The 20311-nt window shown below is 43.8% G+C and overlaps 1 protein-coding gene across 6 annotated transcripts in view; it reads right to left on the minus strand.

Annotated features, from left to right (window-relative positions):
• LOC142599167 (kinesin-like protein KIF2A) overlaps window positions 1-3851 on the minus strand; it is a 96881-nt gene extending 93030 nt beyond the window's left edge. For 2 of the 6 annotated variants that reach the window (XM_075738941.1, XM_075738937.1), the window contains exon 1: window positions 3557-3851. In XM_075738941.1, the coding sequence (XP_075595056.1) occupies window positions 3557-3620 (64 nt within the window). In that variant the 5' untranslated portion in view covers window positions 3621-3851. The remainder of the gene's footprint in view (window positions 1-3556) is intronic. The other 4 variants (XM_075738942.1, XM_075738936.1, XM_075738938.1 and 1 more) reach the window with 3 other exon arrangements.
• Window positions 3852-20311: the final 16460 nt, after the last annotated feature.

Below are 20311 nucleotides of genomic sequence, written 5' to 3' on the forward strand. Positions count from 1 at the left end.
GGGTTTATCCAAACACTGTTTTTTTTTGGTTTTGGCCACAAGTTCTAATAATGCCTTTCATTTGTACAACATCTATTTTCTATTCAGTCTTATAAGAAATCTCTCATGAAACACTTAAACCTAATTAGAATTTGTCAAAATGACAAAATATGTAATTTTTTTCCAGAATGTTCTAGTCACATTCTCACATTTATTGTGTTCTACATGTCTTTGCAATTTTGTTGTAATGAACAAGTATTGTTGTCCCAAAACTTGGGGTTCATTTACCTGGTGTGCAACATGCCAATATACACACAGAGCAGAGGTATTTTATTGTATATTTGTGCAGATATGGGTGTCTGTCCCCAATTTATACATTAAACATTAACATATTCATCTTTCTAATACATATGCATTGCTATTCTATGAAATGATTGGTTTAGATTTCTTCATCTAGCATGCAAACTAGCATGCTCAGTTCTTTTCTCCGCCTTTATCTTTTGAGTAGGTGGTATAATTGGGGTCAGTGGTCGCAATTCCCCTTGCCGGAATTACCTTTCCCCTAGTTTCCCGGTACTTTTGGCAAGTCCAAATGGTTCTTCATGGTTTACTGACTGAACTAGTAATATATCAGTTAAACTTCAGCTTTTAACAATCACAACCTACTTATCAAAGGTACATTATTTAGATATTTCTTGTCTGGCCTTAGACCAGCAGGGGTAGGGCTACACAATGGACTTTTGCAGCAGCATGACAACTTGATTCATTTTACATTTGGTTTTACTGTAACAGTATGACGTTTAACAGTGATGTTTCACCAAAAATGCTATTCTGTTAGTTTTTCTTTTTATTTAAAGAAAAATAGAGTTATCTGGAATTAATAAAGCTCTGTGTTCAGAAAAGTGTTTCACATAACTGGTGGACAGATGGGAAAAAATGCATACTTTTTCAAATGACCCAATTAACAAGCTAAAACTTTATTCTTCTCTGGATTCATCAAATAAACAGGTAAATAAGGAAATTTTAAAGAATTATTATACTTACTTCTCAAAACAATATTTAGTTTTAAAAAAGGACTTACTACAGACAAAACAACATATGAAAAAAGCCCAGAACAACACACCACTTTCTCCAAAAGTTTCTTAAATGGTTTTAATAATGCTTTCAGCCTAGGGTAACTGGTATGATACACAGCCCTAATTCTACCTAAGATATAGTTCTGGGTAGAGCATATCCAGGTAGCTCACTATTACTGAACCAGAAGATCATACTTCTCACCTCCACTTCATCCTGGCCATGCATTTCCTATACACTGATACTGTTAGGGTCACAGATCCCTCTGAGTCATCTGAACTCACTAATCCTGCAGAAAACTAGTACATCCAAAAGTTTTCTACTGTTTAGTGAATCAAATCATCAATTAATGTATTAAATCAACAGAGAAAAAAAAAATCATTGGCCACACTGGATGGGAGAGAGAGTTTGGAGGAACAACACAGCTAATAAGCACAGGCAGCAAGACCTCCCTTTGTTAGAAGCAGCTAGATCAATCTCAATTGCCTGTGCAACCACAGCTCAGGTTGGAAACCTACCTTCTGAAAGGCAATGCAATCTAAATGCAATCTAGTGCTGGCTGTCCTTCGATATTCTCAAAATGCTCCCTTCCACATACCTAGGACAGTGCCTCCTACAGTTTACTGGGAAGAGAATGACAGAACACTGCAGTAGCTTGAGCCATAATGGGGCATCTCCTCCTCCAGTCTCAATGAAAAACAAGCAAACCTCACAATAACCAGGACCCACTAATTCTGGTATGACACTGCAGTGTAGTTGCTCACACAAGGACCAAGTTAAGACAAATGCTCAAAACCCTATAGTTCGAGCAACTGCTGTGAAGCCATCCCCCTAGTATATTACTGATGTGCAATATATTTAATATGCTGCATCACATATGTAAGTGATACAGCAAAATATGTAAAACATTAACAGTAATGAAAATAAGTATTATGTTCAAGAGTTACTGCCCTCACTTCTGACATTAGAAGTGAGCAGAACCCGGGGGGGGGGGGGGGGGGGGAAGATGCAAAGCACTCTCATGCCTTATTTTCCAAAGGCATACAAAACAAACAGTAACATTTATTAGAAGTTCACACAGGCCTCAGAAAAAAGTTTTACAAGTTGCTATGGTGAGGTTTTCTGAAACCTCAGACAGAGATCTGCAGGAGTTATGCATATAACTGCCAGACCTATCAGATTCTTCACGTGACACACAAGCCATTAAGCACAAATTGAGGGGTTAGGTTTAATATAGTGTCCAACCAACACTGACCATTATTTTATTGTAGGGTTGAACTGCAGTATGGGACATGAGAAGACAAGCTGCATAAAGTCTGTTGGCCACTTGTTTCCTGCCTCATGACAAAACCACACTAACTTCAGTGCCTTTGACCTCCAGGTCTTTCTTCCCTTAAAAACATCTGCTTATTCTTTAGCAGGCTCCTGAACTCTGGAGAAAAACAAAAATAAAACTTTCCAGAAAATCCCAGCAGAACCCCACCCTGTTTAGTAGGCTTCATAGATATCTCAGAGGCTGAGAACAGATGACATAATCCCACTCAAACTGAAGAGCTGAAGTCACGAGTGACTTGCCATTGATTCGGTCAGTGAACTTCTCATTTCAGTTCTCTCCTTCCAGACAAATATGAAGAGTTAGTACCCTAAACCTAACATACATGCTTCCTTTATTCACGTGTATTTCTAGACAGCACCATACATCCTCCCACCAAGAGATGCTGGGCAAGATGAGAAACACTGGAGCCCCAATGGAGAAATAACAACTCATGGGCAAGCATTCTTCTTATATTTTAATTGTAAGGAACATCTGAAGCTTTTTTGTCAAATGATAGAAGTGTCCAAAGGCATTTTTGTCAGAGCATACTGTTGTGTCATTTTTTTCAGAACACGGCTCATATGCCAAAGCAAACAAGAAGTTATTGAAGGTCTTTCCTCCCTCCATCACCTCATCCGCTCTCCTAAGGCCCTCCCACCTCCCCACCAAAACCTCCCCAGGCTTTCCTCCCCACCCATACCGCTCTCCCCCCGCAAATCACCTAATCACCCCCATCCACAGCCTCCTCTCACGTCTCATTGCTCACCCCACACTTGTCCCGTTTTCCCCTCCTCCATGATCCCATCCCATCCCTACTTCATCCTCCTCGAACACACCTCACCCTTCTCTCCCCCCATTTCATTCCTCCACCCGGCCTCTGCCCTTCCCCACCGCCTCCCCGCCCTGCTGCAGCCTCCCCGGCCCCAGCAGCGGCCGCCGCCGCCGCTAGCGCTCCGCGCAACCGCCCTCCGCTTCCAAGCGCGAACGCTCCACTGACAACCGCAGCGCGCGCCAGGCCCGGCCACTCCCCGGCCCCGCGCACACAATGAGCTCCGCGCACACAAAAGGCCCCGCGCGCAGTCCCCTCCCCACCCCCCCGCGCCGCGCACCGGGGCGATGGCAGCGCCTGGCTAGGGGCTGCGGCCGCTCAGCCGGGCCGACCCCTCCCGCCGCCCCTGCCCCACTGACCATCGCTGCGCTTGATCTCCACATAGATCCCTATCTGGATCTTGCCGAAGTTGGCCGCTGCCATCGCTTCATGGGGCAGCCGGGGAGATCGGAGGCGCTGCCGGCCGGGCCGCACAGGAGCAGGGAAGACGCGCACAGCAGCAGCGGCGGAGGTGGCAGCCCCGACCACGGCGGCTCTGGGAGGGAGGGAGGGAGGAAGGAAGAGAGAGAGAGAGAGAGAGAGAGAGAGAGAGAGAGAAGGCGCCGAGAGAGAGCAGGCGCCGGCCGGATACAACAGACGCTGGAAGCTGCTGCGCCTGTGCGGCTTGCCGTGGCGTCACGGCAGGCCTGGCTCACGGGGGAGGCGGGGGCAGAAGCGCTGCCGCGGTCGTCCTCGTCCTCCGCCCTTCGCGACACCTCGGCGTGTCTGGCACAAGATGGGCGCTACCCTGGGGCCACCTCCCCGCTCGCTCGGGCCTGGGCCGGGAGAGGCTCCTCCCAGCTGCGGGCCGCCTGTGCGAACCTCTCTTCTTGGCCCTGTCCCTGACTTAGAAACGCATGCGCCTATTTGACTGAGCTGCCTTGAAGTTTTAATGTAATAGCTTTATCTACCTAATATTTGCTCATAAGACTCCTGTGTGCCAAGTAGACCAGCTTAGAAGCATGCTTCGTACTTGCTCCCCAACCTGCCAGCAGCTCTTCAGTCCAAGTAAGGCCACACTGTCAACAGCATCCATCTATCCTTACTGATAGAGGGAACTAACACTTAAGGGAAATAGCAGGACCATTAACTAGCTTAAGCCACATATCTAGTAATCTTAACCCTTACGTAAGATGTTTTAACAAGAACTAGCGTAAGGAAGGGTCAAGATGACCCTTCATTCTGCTTGCATTTTTGCAACCAATCACAAGATAAGGAGGTAGTAAATCAGAATGGAATGAACACGGAGGATTCTCTGCTAATTAGGAACCGGTCTGAGTAAGTTTTATGGTGAAGGTGAAAAGTGCACAGTGAGGAAGACATACGGCCTTCATCCCCAAGACCCCGGCCCACGACCACCAAGAGGCACTGCGTGTGCGCAGCTGAGAGGAGTTAAAGGCGGAGACAATGGAAATGAACTCATTGTAATAAGACCGCCTTTCCACGGACAGATCATGAATATGTATAGGCGCTTTTTGAATATGTAACATTTTGTTGTATAAAATTCAAAGGGAATTGCTGCAAGGTGCGCACGATTTTGGTGGGATGACCCCCCGTGCTGCCCAGCGCTGAATAAACATACCTACTTTACAACTTTCCCAGTTGTGGAGTCTGATTTTCCGCACATCATTTTGGCGAGCCAGCCAGGAGACACTCTGCTCGGCTGCGGGATCGACTGCGGAGCGGACGCTCCTAGGCGCGCCCCGAGCACTTCTCTCGGAGGAGCCTCCACTTCCAGCCGCTCACGGCAGGAGTAGACAACAACCTCCTGAAGCTGTGGATAAATGGTATGTTTAACAAGGGGGCCAGTAAGTCGTAGGGGACGCCCACGCTTGGCCGGGGCCGCTGGTAAATCGCGCAGAGACGTCTGGCGTACAGCATAGTCCCCGTATGGGAGGAGGGTACCCTAAGGAAAGGGGGGATTCGCTGACCGATAGAGCGGCCGCTAGCGATCTTGGGAGTAGATCGAGTGAATCCGAGGTTATTGCTGCATCCTGGCATCGGGAGCCAGGACGGACCTGCTAATGACTGTATAAGAAGCAGGAGAAGGGTAAGCGAGCCTCAAAGTGTGCAGCTGCTGAAGGGATAACAACTAGAGCGTGAACTGTATGATTTATCTATGAAACGCCCGGGTATTTTATGTTAAAAGCACGAGTGTCTGTGTGTGTGTGTTTGAGAGACAGCGCCGCTGTGAAGCGAGTGGGAGTCCTGATTTGCGGTTCCGTGATTCCGCGAGGAACATGGCCAGAGACGGACAAAGTGTCTGAAACGTTTGTAAGATCTGTAAATGTTTTTGATATATGTAAGTTGGGCTGCTGCGGTGTTTAGTCAATCTCCTAAGTATCGGAGGCCTGGCTGATCATCAAAGTGGCAGGACGGAGAGAGTCACTCCTTCAGTGGTTTGGGCTCGAACCTTGGGAGTATTTAAATGAAGGAGGGAACTGGATAAGGAGGGGAGCGGAGCGGATTTTATTAAGAAGAGCGTATTTAACACCAATTGGACAGATAGTAGCCCTAAATTGGGAACAACCTGTCCCAGATACCTTTTTTAAACCCTCATATTGATGGAGGGTGATTCCTTGTTTTGTGTGTGGGATTACTAACAAATTATGCGAAAATTGGCATTCGGCCTGGGTCTTGTTAGAGTGTTCATTTTGCAAGGAAAGGTGGTATTGTTTATCTGGAAGGCAGAAAGCTGAACGTCCTAAGTGCTTTCCCAAAATCCCCAGCTTTGTGATTGGGAAAGGACTTACCAAGAATCCAAAATAGGAAAGTTTGCGTGTAAAAAAAAACAAAAACAAAAACAAACCCACCCAAAAACCCAAAAGACCTAATCCCAGAAATTTGGGGACGTTTGGGAAAAAGGATTGAAAGAGAACCGTGGGGATTTGTAAGAGGAGGTTTGCGTGGAAATTAAAACGGGATAGAGAAGGTAGCAGGAAAGAGTTTGTGAAAAAGGAAAAAGAAATTATTAGGATGGGCAATACCCAGGGAGGCATTCTAAAAAAGAGTCCCCTAGGCTGTGTACTTGCTCACTGGAAGGAAATTGCTGGGACTGGAGGCACAGAGAGCAGGAAGACCCTTATTAAGTACTGTAATCAGTGGTGGCCGCTGTACAAACTAGAAGATGGAGCCAAATGGCCATTGAATGGGTCAATTGATTATAACACTATCTTGCAATTAATGCTGTTTTTAAGAAGGGAAGGAAAATGGGATGAAGTATCATATGCAGATATGTTTTTCACCCTCCGAAATCATCCGGAGTGGCAAAGGGACTGTGGGATGGTGCCACCACAGGACCCTATGGTACTTGCCCTTGAAAGAGAGAGTAACAAGGAACTTAAAGGCAAGCTGAAGCGGTGCTGCTCGGCATGTAGTATTGGACAAAGATGTACAAACGCAAACAAAAACCGCCAGGCACTAGAACAAGATCTAACTGATTTGTTTAAGCCTCCCCCTCGATCGCAGGAGCAGGATGTGGACTCGGACGGAACCTCCACTCCCCCGACTAGCCCTGTATCCTCCCGTACTAGGCGGAAGCCCGGCCTGACGGTCCTGCAGGCACCTCTCCGGGAAGCAGTAGGACCTGATGGTGGGACAATGCTGATCAAGGTACCTTTTTCCACAATTGATTTAGAGGCATGGAAAAGAGTTGCTAAGGATTACAGGAACGATCCGGTGAGTGTGACCAAACATTTTCAGTTTATCGTAAAGCAACACAACCCCGATTGGAATGACATACAATTATTGTTAGAATGTATGACCGAGACGGAAAAACAATTGATTTTTAAAACTGCAGGGGATCTGGCTGAGGACCATTATAAAGTCTCGGGAGGAGACATTAAAGAATACCTCCTCCTTCAGGACCCAAAGTGGGATGCGAATAGGTCCGCCCATATGGAGAAATTGCGGGCGTATCAGGGATGGATTGCAAAAGGAATGGAAAGAGCCATTCCCCAGACCATAAATTGGTCAGCACTATATGCAATTAAGCAAGGGCCTTCCGAGTCACCATCCGAATTCCTGGATCGACTGAGGGACGTAATGCGCCGTAATACACCGCTGGACCCTGGGTCAGAGGTAGGAATACAACAACTAGTTTCTTTATTTTTGGGCCAGTCTACAGGGGATATTAGGCGAAAGCTTCAAAAGCTGCGTCCCACAGAGGGCAGGAACCTGGAAGTATTGTTGGAAGAGGCATGGAGAGTGTTCAGCAATAGAGAGGAAGATTACAAATGGGGACAGAGAAGGGTGGTAGCGGTCATCAGGGAAGAGAGAAAACCCAGACGAGGACTGCCTCGATTAGACAGGGATCAATGTGCGTTATGCAAAAGATTTGGTCACTGGAAGAATGAGTGTCCAGAAAGGCAAGGAAATAAGGGGAAGGGACGAAGCAATCAGAAAAGAGGGATAGTGGCCCATGTGAAGGAGGACTGACGGGGACCTGGGGAATCTACCCTAGCGGATCCACTGGTTATAATGAAGCTAGGGAAAGAACAAAAGAAGATAGAATTTCTGATCGACACAGGGGCAACGTATTCGGTTTTAAACCAAGCTTTGATGCCCCTGGGAAATGACTATATCATGGTAAAAGGGGCAACTGGCCAAAGTGAAAAGGCATATTTTTGTGAGCCTCTGAGATATAAACTGGGAAAACAATGGGGCGTTCACAGATTTCTGTATATGCCCAACTCCCCGAAGGCACTTTTGGGAAGAGATTTATTGGAGCAATTGGGTGCAATAATTAAATTCGAAAAGGGAGAGATTACTCTGGAGGTAAATGATCAGCAGTATATCCAAATAATGAGTTTATCACTAGCTAGTGTTCCCACAGAAGGAAAAATCGGGGAGGAAATCACGAACCAGGTATACCCTGGGGTATGGGCCACTGATATACCCGGAAGAGCAAAGAATGCCCCACCTGTTGAGGTCAGGCTCAAAGAAGGAAGGCAGCCGGTAAGAATTAAACAATATCCCCTGAGGAAGGAGGACAAGGAAGGAATCCGGCCAGTGATGGAAAATTTTCTACAACTAGGATTACTAAAGGAATGTGAGTCCGACTTTAACACTCCCATATTACCTGTCCATAAGCCCGACGGATCATACCGGGTAGTCCAGGACTTATGGGCTGTAAATAAGATAACTGAAGACCTCTACCCAGTAGTGGTGAATCCATACACCTTGTTAACTGTGCTGACCCCTGAGCTAACCTGGTTTACTGTTTTAGACCTGAAGGATGCCTTCTTTTGCCTCCCTCTCCATAAAGCCAGCCAGAAAATATTTGCATTTGAATGGGAAAATCCTAAAAGCGGTCGTAAAACTCAGCTTACTTGGACGGTGTTACCACAAGGGTTCAAAAACAGCCCTACTATATTTGGTAATCAACTTGCAAAAGATCTTGAGTCTTGGGAAGCCCCGCCTGAGGAAGGGAAGCTGTTGCAATATGTGGATGACATCCTGATTGCCACCAAGACAAAGGACGCTTGTATGGCCTGGACGGTGAGTCTGCTAAATTTTTTGGGGCTCCAGGGATACCGGGTATCCAAGAAAAAGGCCCAAGTAATGCAGCGCAAAGTCATTTATCTGGGCTATGAAATTAGTGCTGGACAAAGGACTTTGGGACAGGCCCGAAAAGAGACAATATGCCAAACCACGAGACCACAAACAGTGAAAGAGTTATGAACTTTCCTGGGGATGACTGGGTGGTGCCGACTATGGATCTATAATTATGGACTGCTTGTTAAACCCCTGTATGCACTAACCACCACTGAGCAGAAACCCCTTAAATGGAGCAAAGAGACCATACAGGCCTTTGAGCTGCTAAAGAAGGCCCTGATGTCGGCCCCAGCCTTAGGACTCCCAGATGCGAGTAAACCATTTTTCCTTTTTTCCCACGAGAAGCAGGGGATTGCCCTAGAAATATTAGCGCAAGATTTGGGCCCGTACCGACGAGCAGTTGCCTACTTTTCCAAACAATTGGATGCAACTGCAAAGGGCTGGCCTGGATGCTTGTGAGCGGTCGCGGCTGTAGTACTAAACATCCAGGAAGCCCGAAAATTCACCCTGGGCCAGAAAATGACTGTGTTAGTGTCCCATACAGTGTCTGCAGTACTGGAAGCAAAAGGTGGACACTGGCTTTCCCCACAAAGATTCTTGAAATATCAGGCTATAATGGTAGAACAAGATGATGTGGAGATTGTAGTCACTAACATTGTCAATCCAGCCTCTTTCCTCAGTGGAAACACAGGAGAACCAGTGCATCATGACTGTCTGGAGACCATCAAGGCAACGTATTCGAGCCGCTCGGACCTGAGAGACAGTCCTATGGAAAACACGGAAAACTGGTTCACGGATGGAAGCAGCTATGTCCTAAGCGGTAAAAGACATGCTGGATATGCCATTACCACCAGCCAGGAAGTAATAGAGTCAGGGCCCTTGCCCATGAATACCTCTGCGCAGAAGGCAGAAATAATTGCTCTGACCCGCGCCTTGGAATTGGCCCGAGGCAAAGCTGTAAATATCTATACAGACTCAAAATATGCCTTTGGAGTCGTGCATGCGCATGGAGCAATCTGGAAGGAGAGAGGATTATTGAACTCACAAGGCAAAAACATCAAGCATGCGGAGGAGATCCTGAAGCTGTTGGAGGCAGTCCAACTCCCTGAGAAAGTGGCAATCATGCACATTAAGGCGCACCAGAAAGTGAACTCGGAGTTGGAAAGAGGAAATGAGCTGGCGGACAGAGAGGCAAAACAGGTAGCCAAAACAAAGGTAAAAACAGAAGGGGCTTTGGTCCCTGACGGGCAAATCTCCCTAGAAGGTAAGCCAAAATATACTAAGGAAGATCAGAAGCTTATCATCGACCTAGAAGGGTCGTATAATAACGAGGGGTGGGCTCTCACCCCACAAGGGAAACTAATCATTCCCTCTTATCTAACATGGTCTCTGATAAGGGAAGAACACAGGAAGAGGCATTGGGGGGCAGAAGCTCTATATAAACACCTGATTAGAGAGATTGTAGCTAGGAATCTATACACCACCGTGAGGCAAGTAACTCAACAGTGCGATATTTGCCTCCAGACTAATCCTAAGAATACCCCCAAACCAGAAATGGGCCAAATTGGGAAAGGCAACGGGCCTGGACAACAATGGCAGATTGATTTCTCAGAACTCCCAAGAAAAGGGGGGTATCGATATTTATTGGTATTAACTGATACCTTTTCAGGTTGGCCAGAGGCATTTCCTACCAGGACAGCCAAGGCTCGGGAGGTAACCAGAACATTAATACAAGAAATAATACCACGCTTTGGGGTTCCGGCAACCATATCCTCTGACAGAGGACCACATTTCATCTCAAAAGTAGTACAACAAATTAGCTGCCATTTGGGTATAGATTGGCAGCTTCATACCCCATATCGCCCTCAGTCGAGTGGCCAAGTAGAAAAAATGAACCACTTAATCAAACAGCAGATTGTGAAATTGGGACAGGAAACTAACTTGGCCTGGCCTCAGTCTCTTCCTTTGGCTCTTTTGCGCATATGAACCAGGCCAAGAGCAAAGGAGGGGCTGAGCCCTTTTGAAATTTTGTATGGACGACCCTATGGAATACAGAAAGGGATGTCCGCACAAGCAGGGGAGGAAATTATGTCTTCATACATGGTGGCATTAGGCAAACAACTCAGCAGAATTGAAAAACATGTGGTTGGGACTCGAAGCAGGGGTTTGGATGGACCTGTACATAACATAAAACCTGGAGATTATGTATATGTGAAGTCTCTTACAGAAAAGACCCTGGAACCACAATGGGAAGGACCGTTCCAGGTACTCCTCACATCCTTCACAGCAATAAAGATTAAGGAACAGAATGCCTGGATTCACCACTCCCGTGTGAAGAAGGAACCTAAATCTCCATGGAGAGTCACGCAAGTACAGCAAGGAAAGCTTACCTTGTCACGACACTGACTGTAAGCCTAATAGGGGGACTTGAGGCATGGGAGAATAATGCCTTTTTGCAGCTACATGACAAAATTGCTAATGCCATGAACTGGTCTGATTGCTGGATTTGCTCACGATTGCCCACAAACGTAGGACAGGGCCACCCGGTGGTCGCCACCAGTTTTCCCAACTCTTCGGAGATAGCCAAGGCCTTTAGTAATATATCCCTCACAGAATACATGGAGATACCAAAAAGGAATCTCGAGTGGCAGATAGATTTAAGCACACTCTGGAACGAGACCACGGAAGTACCTTGTGTCCAGAGGTGCTACCTGGAAAACACCACAAAGAGTACGGGAGGGAATAGCACAGATAAAAAATGTGGAAGTACAAGTTTTGTTGGGGCTTACCCTAATTGCACAAGTTATATCAAGTATGGAGGTGCAAATATGTGGAATAGCAACCAGACTCGAAGACACGTCAGCAGTACCCCCAAAGGCTGGCCCACCCCTGTGGGTCAGGGATGGTACTGGATCTGTGGGAAGTGGGGGTACAAAGTATTGCCCTTAGGGTGGAAAGGTCAATGCGCTATAGGGACTATAGTTCCTAACATTACTATTGTACAAAACTTAACTAGTTCAGGCACGCTCGGTTTATTACGAACTTATATGAAACCCGTGGCCCATCAAACCCGGGGAAAACGGAACCCTTTAGTAGAAAGACCAACCAGCTTTCATAGCTTTGCGAGGTGGTTTATCCCATGGTTGGGGGTTAGTGAATTAGAAAAGGCCTTAGTCAACATTTCGGCTACAATGGAAATTATTAATAATGCTACAGCTGATGCGCTCACAGCTCTACAAAAAGAAATCTCTTCTCTAGAACAGGTGACACTCCAAAACAGGCTGGGGCTGGATTTGCTTTTTGCTAAAGAAGGAGGTTTATGTACGGTTATTGGTGAACATTGCTGTACCTATGTCAACCAAGACAAAAGGATTGAAAAGGATTTATCTCAAATTTGGGAAAAAACCAAAATCTTGCATGAAGTGGCCCAAGATAACACATCTTGGGGGTTTAGTGACTTAGTGGAAAGATTAACATCCTGGTTACCAAATTTGACATGGTTGAAACAATTGTTTGTTATGACAATTATGGTTATAATCCTGTTTATAGCTCTGTGTGTAGTGGTTCGATGTGCTTTAGGGTGTTGTCAAAACACGGGGAATTCTTACAGCGAATGGAAGAAATATCAGCTAAGGCAAAGGTTAGAATCAAATAAGTATTTTGAGAAAATATTAGATAAAGAGTCATTGTATTAGCTATAGTAAACGAATTTACTAACCTTTTTGAAAAGGGGGGATTGATAGAGGGAACTAACACTTAAGGGAAATAGCAGGACCATTAACTAGCTTAAGCCACATATCTAGTAATCTTAACCCTTACGTAAGATGTTTTAACAAGAACTAGCGTAAGGAAGGGTCAAGATGACCCTTCATTCTGCTTGCATTTTTGCAACCAATCACAAGATAAGGAGGTAGTAAATCAGAATGGAATGAACACGGAGGATTCTCTGCTAATTAGGAACCGGTCTGAGTAAGTTTTATGGTGAAGGTGAAAAGTGCACAGTGAGGAAGACATACGGCCTTCATCCCCAAGACCCCGGCCCACGACCACCAAGAGGCACTGCGTGTGCGCAGCTGAGAGGAGTTAAAGGCGGAGACAATGGAAATGAACTCATTGTAATAAGACCGCCTTTCCACGGACAGATCATGAATATGTATAGGTGCTTTTTGAATATGTAACATTTTGTTGTATAAAATTCAAAGGGAATTGCCGCAAGGTGCGCACGATTTTGGTGGGATGACCCCCCGTGCTGCCCAGCGCTGAATAAACATACCTACTTTACAACTTTCCCAGTTGTGGAGTCTGATTTTCCGCACATCATTACCTCATGACTGCCTTTATACAACTTAAACAACAAAATACACTTCATGTTCCTCGTTTCCCTATAATGATTCCTGTACCTCAGGCAAGCCACTTCCTTAAACATTGTCCCTTGGGTTTCTCCTCTGAGGACAGTTCCTAACATGATGAAGCCACCATGGATTTAAAATTGACCTTCCTGTACAGTTTCCATGTGACCTTGAGCAGCATCGCAATAAATACACCTAAACACACAACCTCTTATTGCCCAGCAAAGCCAGTCTTATTAAAAATAATCCCCCAATCCATGCTTCAACTGGTAATATATAATGACAACTGACACTGCGCCGCCCCCCCTAAGAGCTGCATGCTCTCACCCAGCCTGTCACTCTCCTTGCCTCACATCTTGCCTCCACTTTCATTTTCATACTGAAATCAGTATGATACCCAGCAAGTCAGAGTCAAGAAATTATGGGTCCCAATTCCTACAGGCTTTCTATATCTATATATATGTACATATAGAGAAAGCAGCCCTGCAGAGAAGGACTTCGGGATACTGGTGGATTAAAAATTTGGATATGATCTAGCAATGTGTGCTCACAGCCCAGAAAGCCAATTGCATCCTGGGCTACATCAAAAGAACTGTGGCTAGCAAGTCGAGGGAGGTGATTCTGCCCCTCTACTCTGCTCTTGTGAGATACCACCTGGAGTACTGTGTTCAGCTCTGGCGTCTCCAGTACAAGACAGACATGGACCTGTTGGAGAGAGTCCAGAGGAAGACCACGAAGTTGATCAGAGGGCTGGAGCACCTCTCCTATGAGGACAGGCTGAGAGAGTTGGGGTTGTTCAGCCTGGAGAAGAGAAGGTTCTGGGGGGACCTTATTGCAGCCTTCCAGTACCTAAAGGGAGCCTACAAGAAATCTGGAGAGGGACTTTTTACAAAGGCATGTAGTAATAGGAAGAGGGGTAATGGCTTTAAACTAAAAGAGGGTAGATTTAGATCAAATATAAGGAAAAAAATATTTACTGTGAGGGTGGTGAGGCACTGGAACAGGTTGCCCAGAGAGGTTGTGGATGCCTCCTCCCTGGAAGAGGAGGCCAGGTTGGATGGAGCTTTGAGCTATCTGATCTAGTGGAAGGCATCCCTGCCCACAGCAGGGGGGGTTGGAACTAGATGATCTTTAAGGTCCCTTCCAACCCAAACCGTTCTATGATTCTATATACACACACACACAAAAGAGCCAGAAGAGGAACTGACAAAAAGTTAAACAGTACCAAGTTTTTTACACAACTTGGTTGCTACTTATATTGGCTCTAACTGGTGTAAATCACCCTTTTGATGAATTGCTAAGGAAAAATTAAAAGAAGAATGAAAAGTTAACGCTTGTTTAATTCCAAAAACTGGGTCTTACTCTCTTATCCTTGCCCAGCTTCATTTTTTACATCAGAAATTTTGGTCTGAATCACATTATTCATGAAGACGTTCCTTACTATGGTTATGGTGGAATTATGATATTAAAGGTAGCAAGATATGTCCAGCAAAACTAGTTTGGCTTTCTAGTTTAGTCACTATACATTTAATATAGACTATTAAAAAACACTGGGAAGAAATATCTCTTTGAAAAAGATCTGATACAAGTAATACCACAAAGAGTCCAGTGCCTTTAAGAAGGCATCTTCTAATTATAACAGAGTTAAAGATATGCTCTTTTTAACCTATAGGTGTTTTTGAAATAAAACTAACATGCAACAAATGTTTTAGACTTACATAAAAATTAGGCAGGGACTAACTTTGAATTTAAAAAAAAAAGGTTTTTTTACCCACTATAATTCCACAGCATTTCAATGATTGGGACCGAACATTTTATAATGTTCTTTTTACACAAATTCTACCTCGTAGACATACCTTTTATAATTCAGCTTTGTTTTGGAGAAGTACCTATGTCAGACTTGGATAGCCATTGCTTGGTCTCTGTGTAACTGTTATATTTATGATCAATTTGATTAAAATGCAATTTAATTAAAATAGATGTTCTTTTGCTTAACAGATTCCTTGGAAAAATTAAGAAGTTTGCTTGCAAATGGATGCATGCATGTTTTTATCTTCATTAACATAAAAGAAAAAAATTGAAAAGATTCATCAGTTTTTATACCCTTGCAAATCTGACTGCATATCCTATCCATTCACCTTGGAAACTAGACAGAAATTATATAAGCAGACTGTTCTGATCAGTTGTGCATTTGACAAATTAAGTTGCTTGCATTTATCATAATAAAGAATTTTTAAAATATCATAACAAAGACTATTTATGTTCAGGGAACTCTTATGATTTATGACCACAGCAAACCTAAAGTTTTGTCCTTAAAGTAAAAAAAAAAAAATTATACTTCTTGTAATAACCAAAAAAGCTAAGTTATTAATTCCCTATCTTCTACTGTAAGCCAGCCCATATGTTATTTTGCTATATAATAAATAAAAGGATATAGTCAAACTGTGTTCCTTTTTCCCGGGTTTCAGAAACAGTGAAACTTATAAAATTGAATAACCCTACTGTCTTCCAGTTCCTAGGCAAATGTCTTACTGCTTCATACTTTGGTAGTGCAATGAGATGATTGGAAGAAATTGCTGCAGTAACTTCCCTGTCAAAGTAGATGTTAGCCTCAGTACAGTTACAGCGGAACTGTTACTTTATTTGAAATGAAGGATTCCTTTACATTTGATGAGTATCAAGGCAACTCACTGAAAGAACCTGGGCTCTTTATGGCAAGTGACATGGATAAACACTGAAATCCTACTCATTTCTATGAAATAAGCTGCATTGGAATGGATTCCATGGCACAGACATCAGTCAGGGCAAAAGTATAAATGGAATAAGATTTCCCTTCAGTGTAGAAGGGATCCAGCAGGCATCAGTGCTTGGGCAAGTCCTTTTTTGCTCAGAGGAGGTGGCAGGAGTTCTGAGTCTCTCTGAAGCTGGAGGCACAAAAGCTGTCATATTGAGTTGTGGATAGAGGTGCCTTTGAAGAAGATGCAGTACCTGGCTGAAAGACATGGCATGGCTATGGTCAGAGACAGCTGCTGGTGTCAAAGGGGAGGAATTCTTTGGAAATATCAGCATGCCTCAATACACTGTGAATCCAGTGTAAAGTTCTTACACCTAAATGTTCATAATTGAATTCAAATGTTTCCAAGTTCACTAGATCAAGTGCATGAAGGAAGAAATGAGACTAGAATATTTTGGATCCAAATACTGGAATATATTTAAACTTTTTACACTTGTACAAAGTAGTACACACATAGTGAAAGTATATTGGGGAGAAAACTGCTTTTTATGTTTAGTTCTGAAAGTGGGTAGACAATGTTTTGAGGTTATTCTCTTCTTTCAGTTTAAAGAAATGCATTCATATTAATTTCTGGTTACTAAACTTCTGGATCTATACTTGTGGAGTGCTGTAGAGTATCATCTGAGTCCCAGAGCCTTCCCTAAGGAAGATAATTTCTTTTTCTTATTTCCTCTGGCAAAGGTATAACTAAATTTCTCATTTTTAATGCAGCATTGATGGTAAATGGTAGAAAGTCTTGTGAAATATAAGCAAGTTTCATTTTATCCCCTTTGGACTTGCTCATAACAATACTCTGTAGAGTGCCTTGAAGAGCCTATCCACAAGACATATTTTGTTTCTAAGCCTGATTCTTCTTAAAAGTTACATTCTTTCTTCTTCTTAACATGATGTTACAAAAGAGGGAGCAGTCCAAAGAGACACAGAAGTGTAAATAGTATTGTGATTACCTCAAAAATGTAACCTCAAAGAGCAGCTCTGTCCAAACTTTGTCCTATACTGCTTCTTACAGGAGCTGAAAAGAGAATACTTGGAAGACATCGGCTGGTCTAGCACAAGCAGCCTGTTGCTATAGTGGGCATGTGGAAGGAAGTTACAATTCCCAAGAATTAATACATCAACAAGATTAAATGTGATAATGACAATATTAAACTCACAAATGAGAAGTCAAATATTCAAATGTACTACTCTAGGACATGATAACAGTGCTTTGAAAATTCCCCTGGTTTATACTGTAACCATGCTGAATACAATCCAGTGTCATGGCCTTGCAAAAGAAGCAGCTGGTGAAAGCTGGATGTGTTCATGAAGAGTACTGTGGGGAGAACTGAAGGTAGCTGCTTTGCTTTTCACAGGAGTATCGAGGCCTCAGCTGGAATACTGCTTCCAGTTGTATATAGCAGGCATTAAGAAAAGGCAGAGGCAAATGAAAGAGAGTTCATAAGAGAGAGACATAAAATGATCAGTCATTTGAAAGATAATGATTTCTGAGAAGAGGTTGGAAAAACTGGGTTTGTTCAGTCCAGAAAGACTGGATAGCCTAATGATCTTCCTGTATGTGAAAGGGTTGACGTAGCAGTTGAGATTGCTGTCTGTGTCTGTGAAGATCTGGACCAGTAATCAGTTCAGGGTACATTATAGGAAAAAAACTTTCTGTTTAAGCACAGTTTCAGCATAGTTAAGCACTGGATCAGATTATACAGGGAATTTGTTATAATTGTCTGGTGAAGATGATTCAAGAAGACATTAAATATCTCTTAGAGATGTTATATACCCTGTCTCTGAGCAGGTGGATGGACTAGATGACCTCTTTCAGATCCTCGCAGCTTTGCATTTCTGTTGTATTTATGACAAATCCTTTTCCTCCAGTCTAAACCCTCTCCCCCACCTGGATTAACGGATTTCATTTGAACTTCATGGCTGTTCTAATTTTAGTGATGAGTTTAATACTGTGTGTTCAACCACCACCCATATGATTTACCTGATAATTTGGGCATGCCTATACTAAGGCATCTGAAGAAAGAATCCCTGCCTTTCAGTATGTTGGCAGAAGAGGTGGCTTTTTTTGTGAATAATTATATACAAAACCACTGAAGGGCTCTTCGGGGGCATTGAAATGAAGTTACTTAGTAATTACTGAGGTTGTTACAGTTACTATAATTTTTCATTTCTAATTCTGAGGTTATAACCTCAACTAAGTGGTTTAGCCCCAGCCGGCAGCTGAGCACCTCATGGCCACTTGCTCACTCCTCCCCACCCCAGCAGGATGGGGAGGAGAATCAGAAGACAAAGGTAAAACTCGTGGGTTGGGATAAGGACAGTTTACTGGGACAGCAAAAGGAAAAGGAAAACAACAACAACAATACTTATAACAGAATATACAAAATGGGTGATAACACAATGCAGTTTCTCACCTGACAACTGACCGGACACTCAGCTCACACTCAGACCACCCTGGAGCTGGTCCAAAGCCACACCCTCCCTCCCTGGCTAGCCCCCTTTTATGCTGAGCATGACATCATATGGTATGGAATACCCCTTTGGCTAGTTTGGGTCTACCTGTCCTGGCTGTGTCCTGTCTCAGCTTCTGGTGAAAATTAACTCTATCCTATCGAAACCAGGACACTAAGGAAATGAGAAACGGCAGGCAAGACTCTGCAGAGTTATGGCCCCAACTATAAGATCAGCATTCAACAGACCTCCATGGAGCCAGACAACACAAGACCATTAATGCTACTGTTGTCTCTCCTGTCCTATATCTGCTGGGAGAAACTTGCCTTTCTAACCTAAACTGGCACTTGGAAAAATTAAGCTAATTATTAAATTTGTTTCTATGATCCAAATTTGTTTCTTGTATCTGTCCTGTCCCACTCAGGGGGTTAGGGTGAGGTTAACTTTTAAATTCTCTGTGTGATAATCAGGAGTAACGACAATTACTTTAGAGGTTCAAACCAATCATAAATTTACTTAAAACTCAGTGGAACTACAAAAGATAGAGGCTTGGCAAAAGTCATAACAATGCTCAAAACTTAGCAGAACTATGAAAGGTAAGGGTTTAGCAAAACATGTGGCGATATTACCCTAATGTGCCGAAAATGAAGTTAGAGACAAAGAGAGTGATAGAGAGGACAAGAAAGAGAGAAAGAAGAGAGAGAGAGAGAGAGAAAAGATATCACCACCCTTGGATCCAGCGATGTTCTCTGCTCGTAGCTGTAGTCTTCAGGTGGTGGGCGCGCGCCGAAAACTTATGTTTTCCCTTTTTATAACCTGATGTGCCCTCCCCATAGGCGGGGGTCTGTCATCACTGAGCAGGCGCAGTATGTGCTCAGAAATGTTCAGAAATGTTCTAGAAATGAGTCGGTGGGTTGTGGGGGTCCTGGGAGTCTCACTGCCCCCCCCTTTCAGGGCTGACCGAGGGAGTGGTGATCTTTCACAGGCACATGGCACACAGGGCACAGATGGTCATTGTTTACGTGTTTCGGGAATAGAGGAGTGATCTCACAAGACGTTATCCTGCCTCCGCAGGCTCCATTCTTGGTCAACACTCCCTGGTCATCATCAGCCCATCCCTGTCCATGTCAAGATGGGTGTTTGCAACATTCACTTGTTATCAGGGCCTTACAGTATCCCAGGAAAATTGAGGCATGAGGAGTCTTCCAATCTAAATATACCAAATAAGAAGAAAGCACAAGCACTTGCAGAAGGCCAGTATTTCACATATTCCTTATGGTATGTGGGTTTGTCCCAAGGGTTGAGCATCCATAGAATTTCATCTACCAGTTGATATGTCCTTTGGTGTGGAATTGTTGTTACATATAAAATTTTATGTTCAAGACTGTGGTCATCCCAGTGATGATATAACCTGCTATTGCTGCACAGTCAGTAATAGAAATAGTACAGTGCAGCACTGTTTGCCAAGATAAATAATCACATATCATAGTCTTGTGTTTTACTAAGGAATCTCACTAGTCCCAGTTGATAAATGTAGCACCTCTGTTGGTTCAAGGCTGAGATTTATTACCTGAGAGGTTTTTCACATTTTCCATCTTTTCCTTATCAAGAGATTCCACTTTCAAAGCTCAGCAGTTTGTACTGAGCATTGCCATATTATATCATTTAGGACAGGATTCTTCCTTTTAATTGAAATTCTGTCAACATTTCAAAGATTTCACTGAAAAATGAATTTCTGTCAGACCAATTGCATTTTCTGACATTCTTTCTTAGTCTCTGTGCATATAAACCTTTAGCTTGATCCTCATTTGAGCTTTTCCTGTGTGGATTTCATTTTTTTCACTGCTACTAGAAGTGCATCAGCAGAAATGCATTTCCAAATGATTGCACTTTTCTGTAGAAAATGTAGATTTCAACCAGCCAGAAAA

This window comes from Balearica regulorum, chromosome W (genome assembly GCF_011004875.1).
Source record: "Balearica regulorum gibbericeps isolate bBalReg1 chromosome W, bBalReg1.pri, whole genome shotgun sequence".
NCBI lineage: Eukaryota > Metazoa > Chordata > Aves > Gruiformes > Gruidae > Balearica > Balearica regulorum.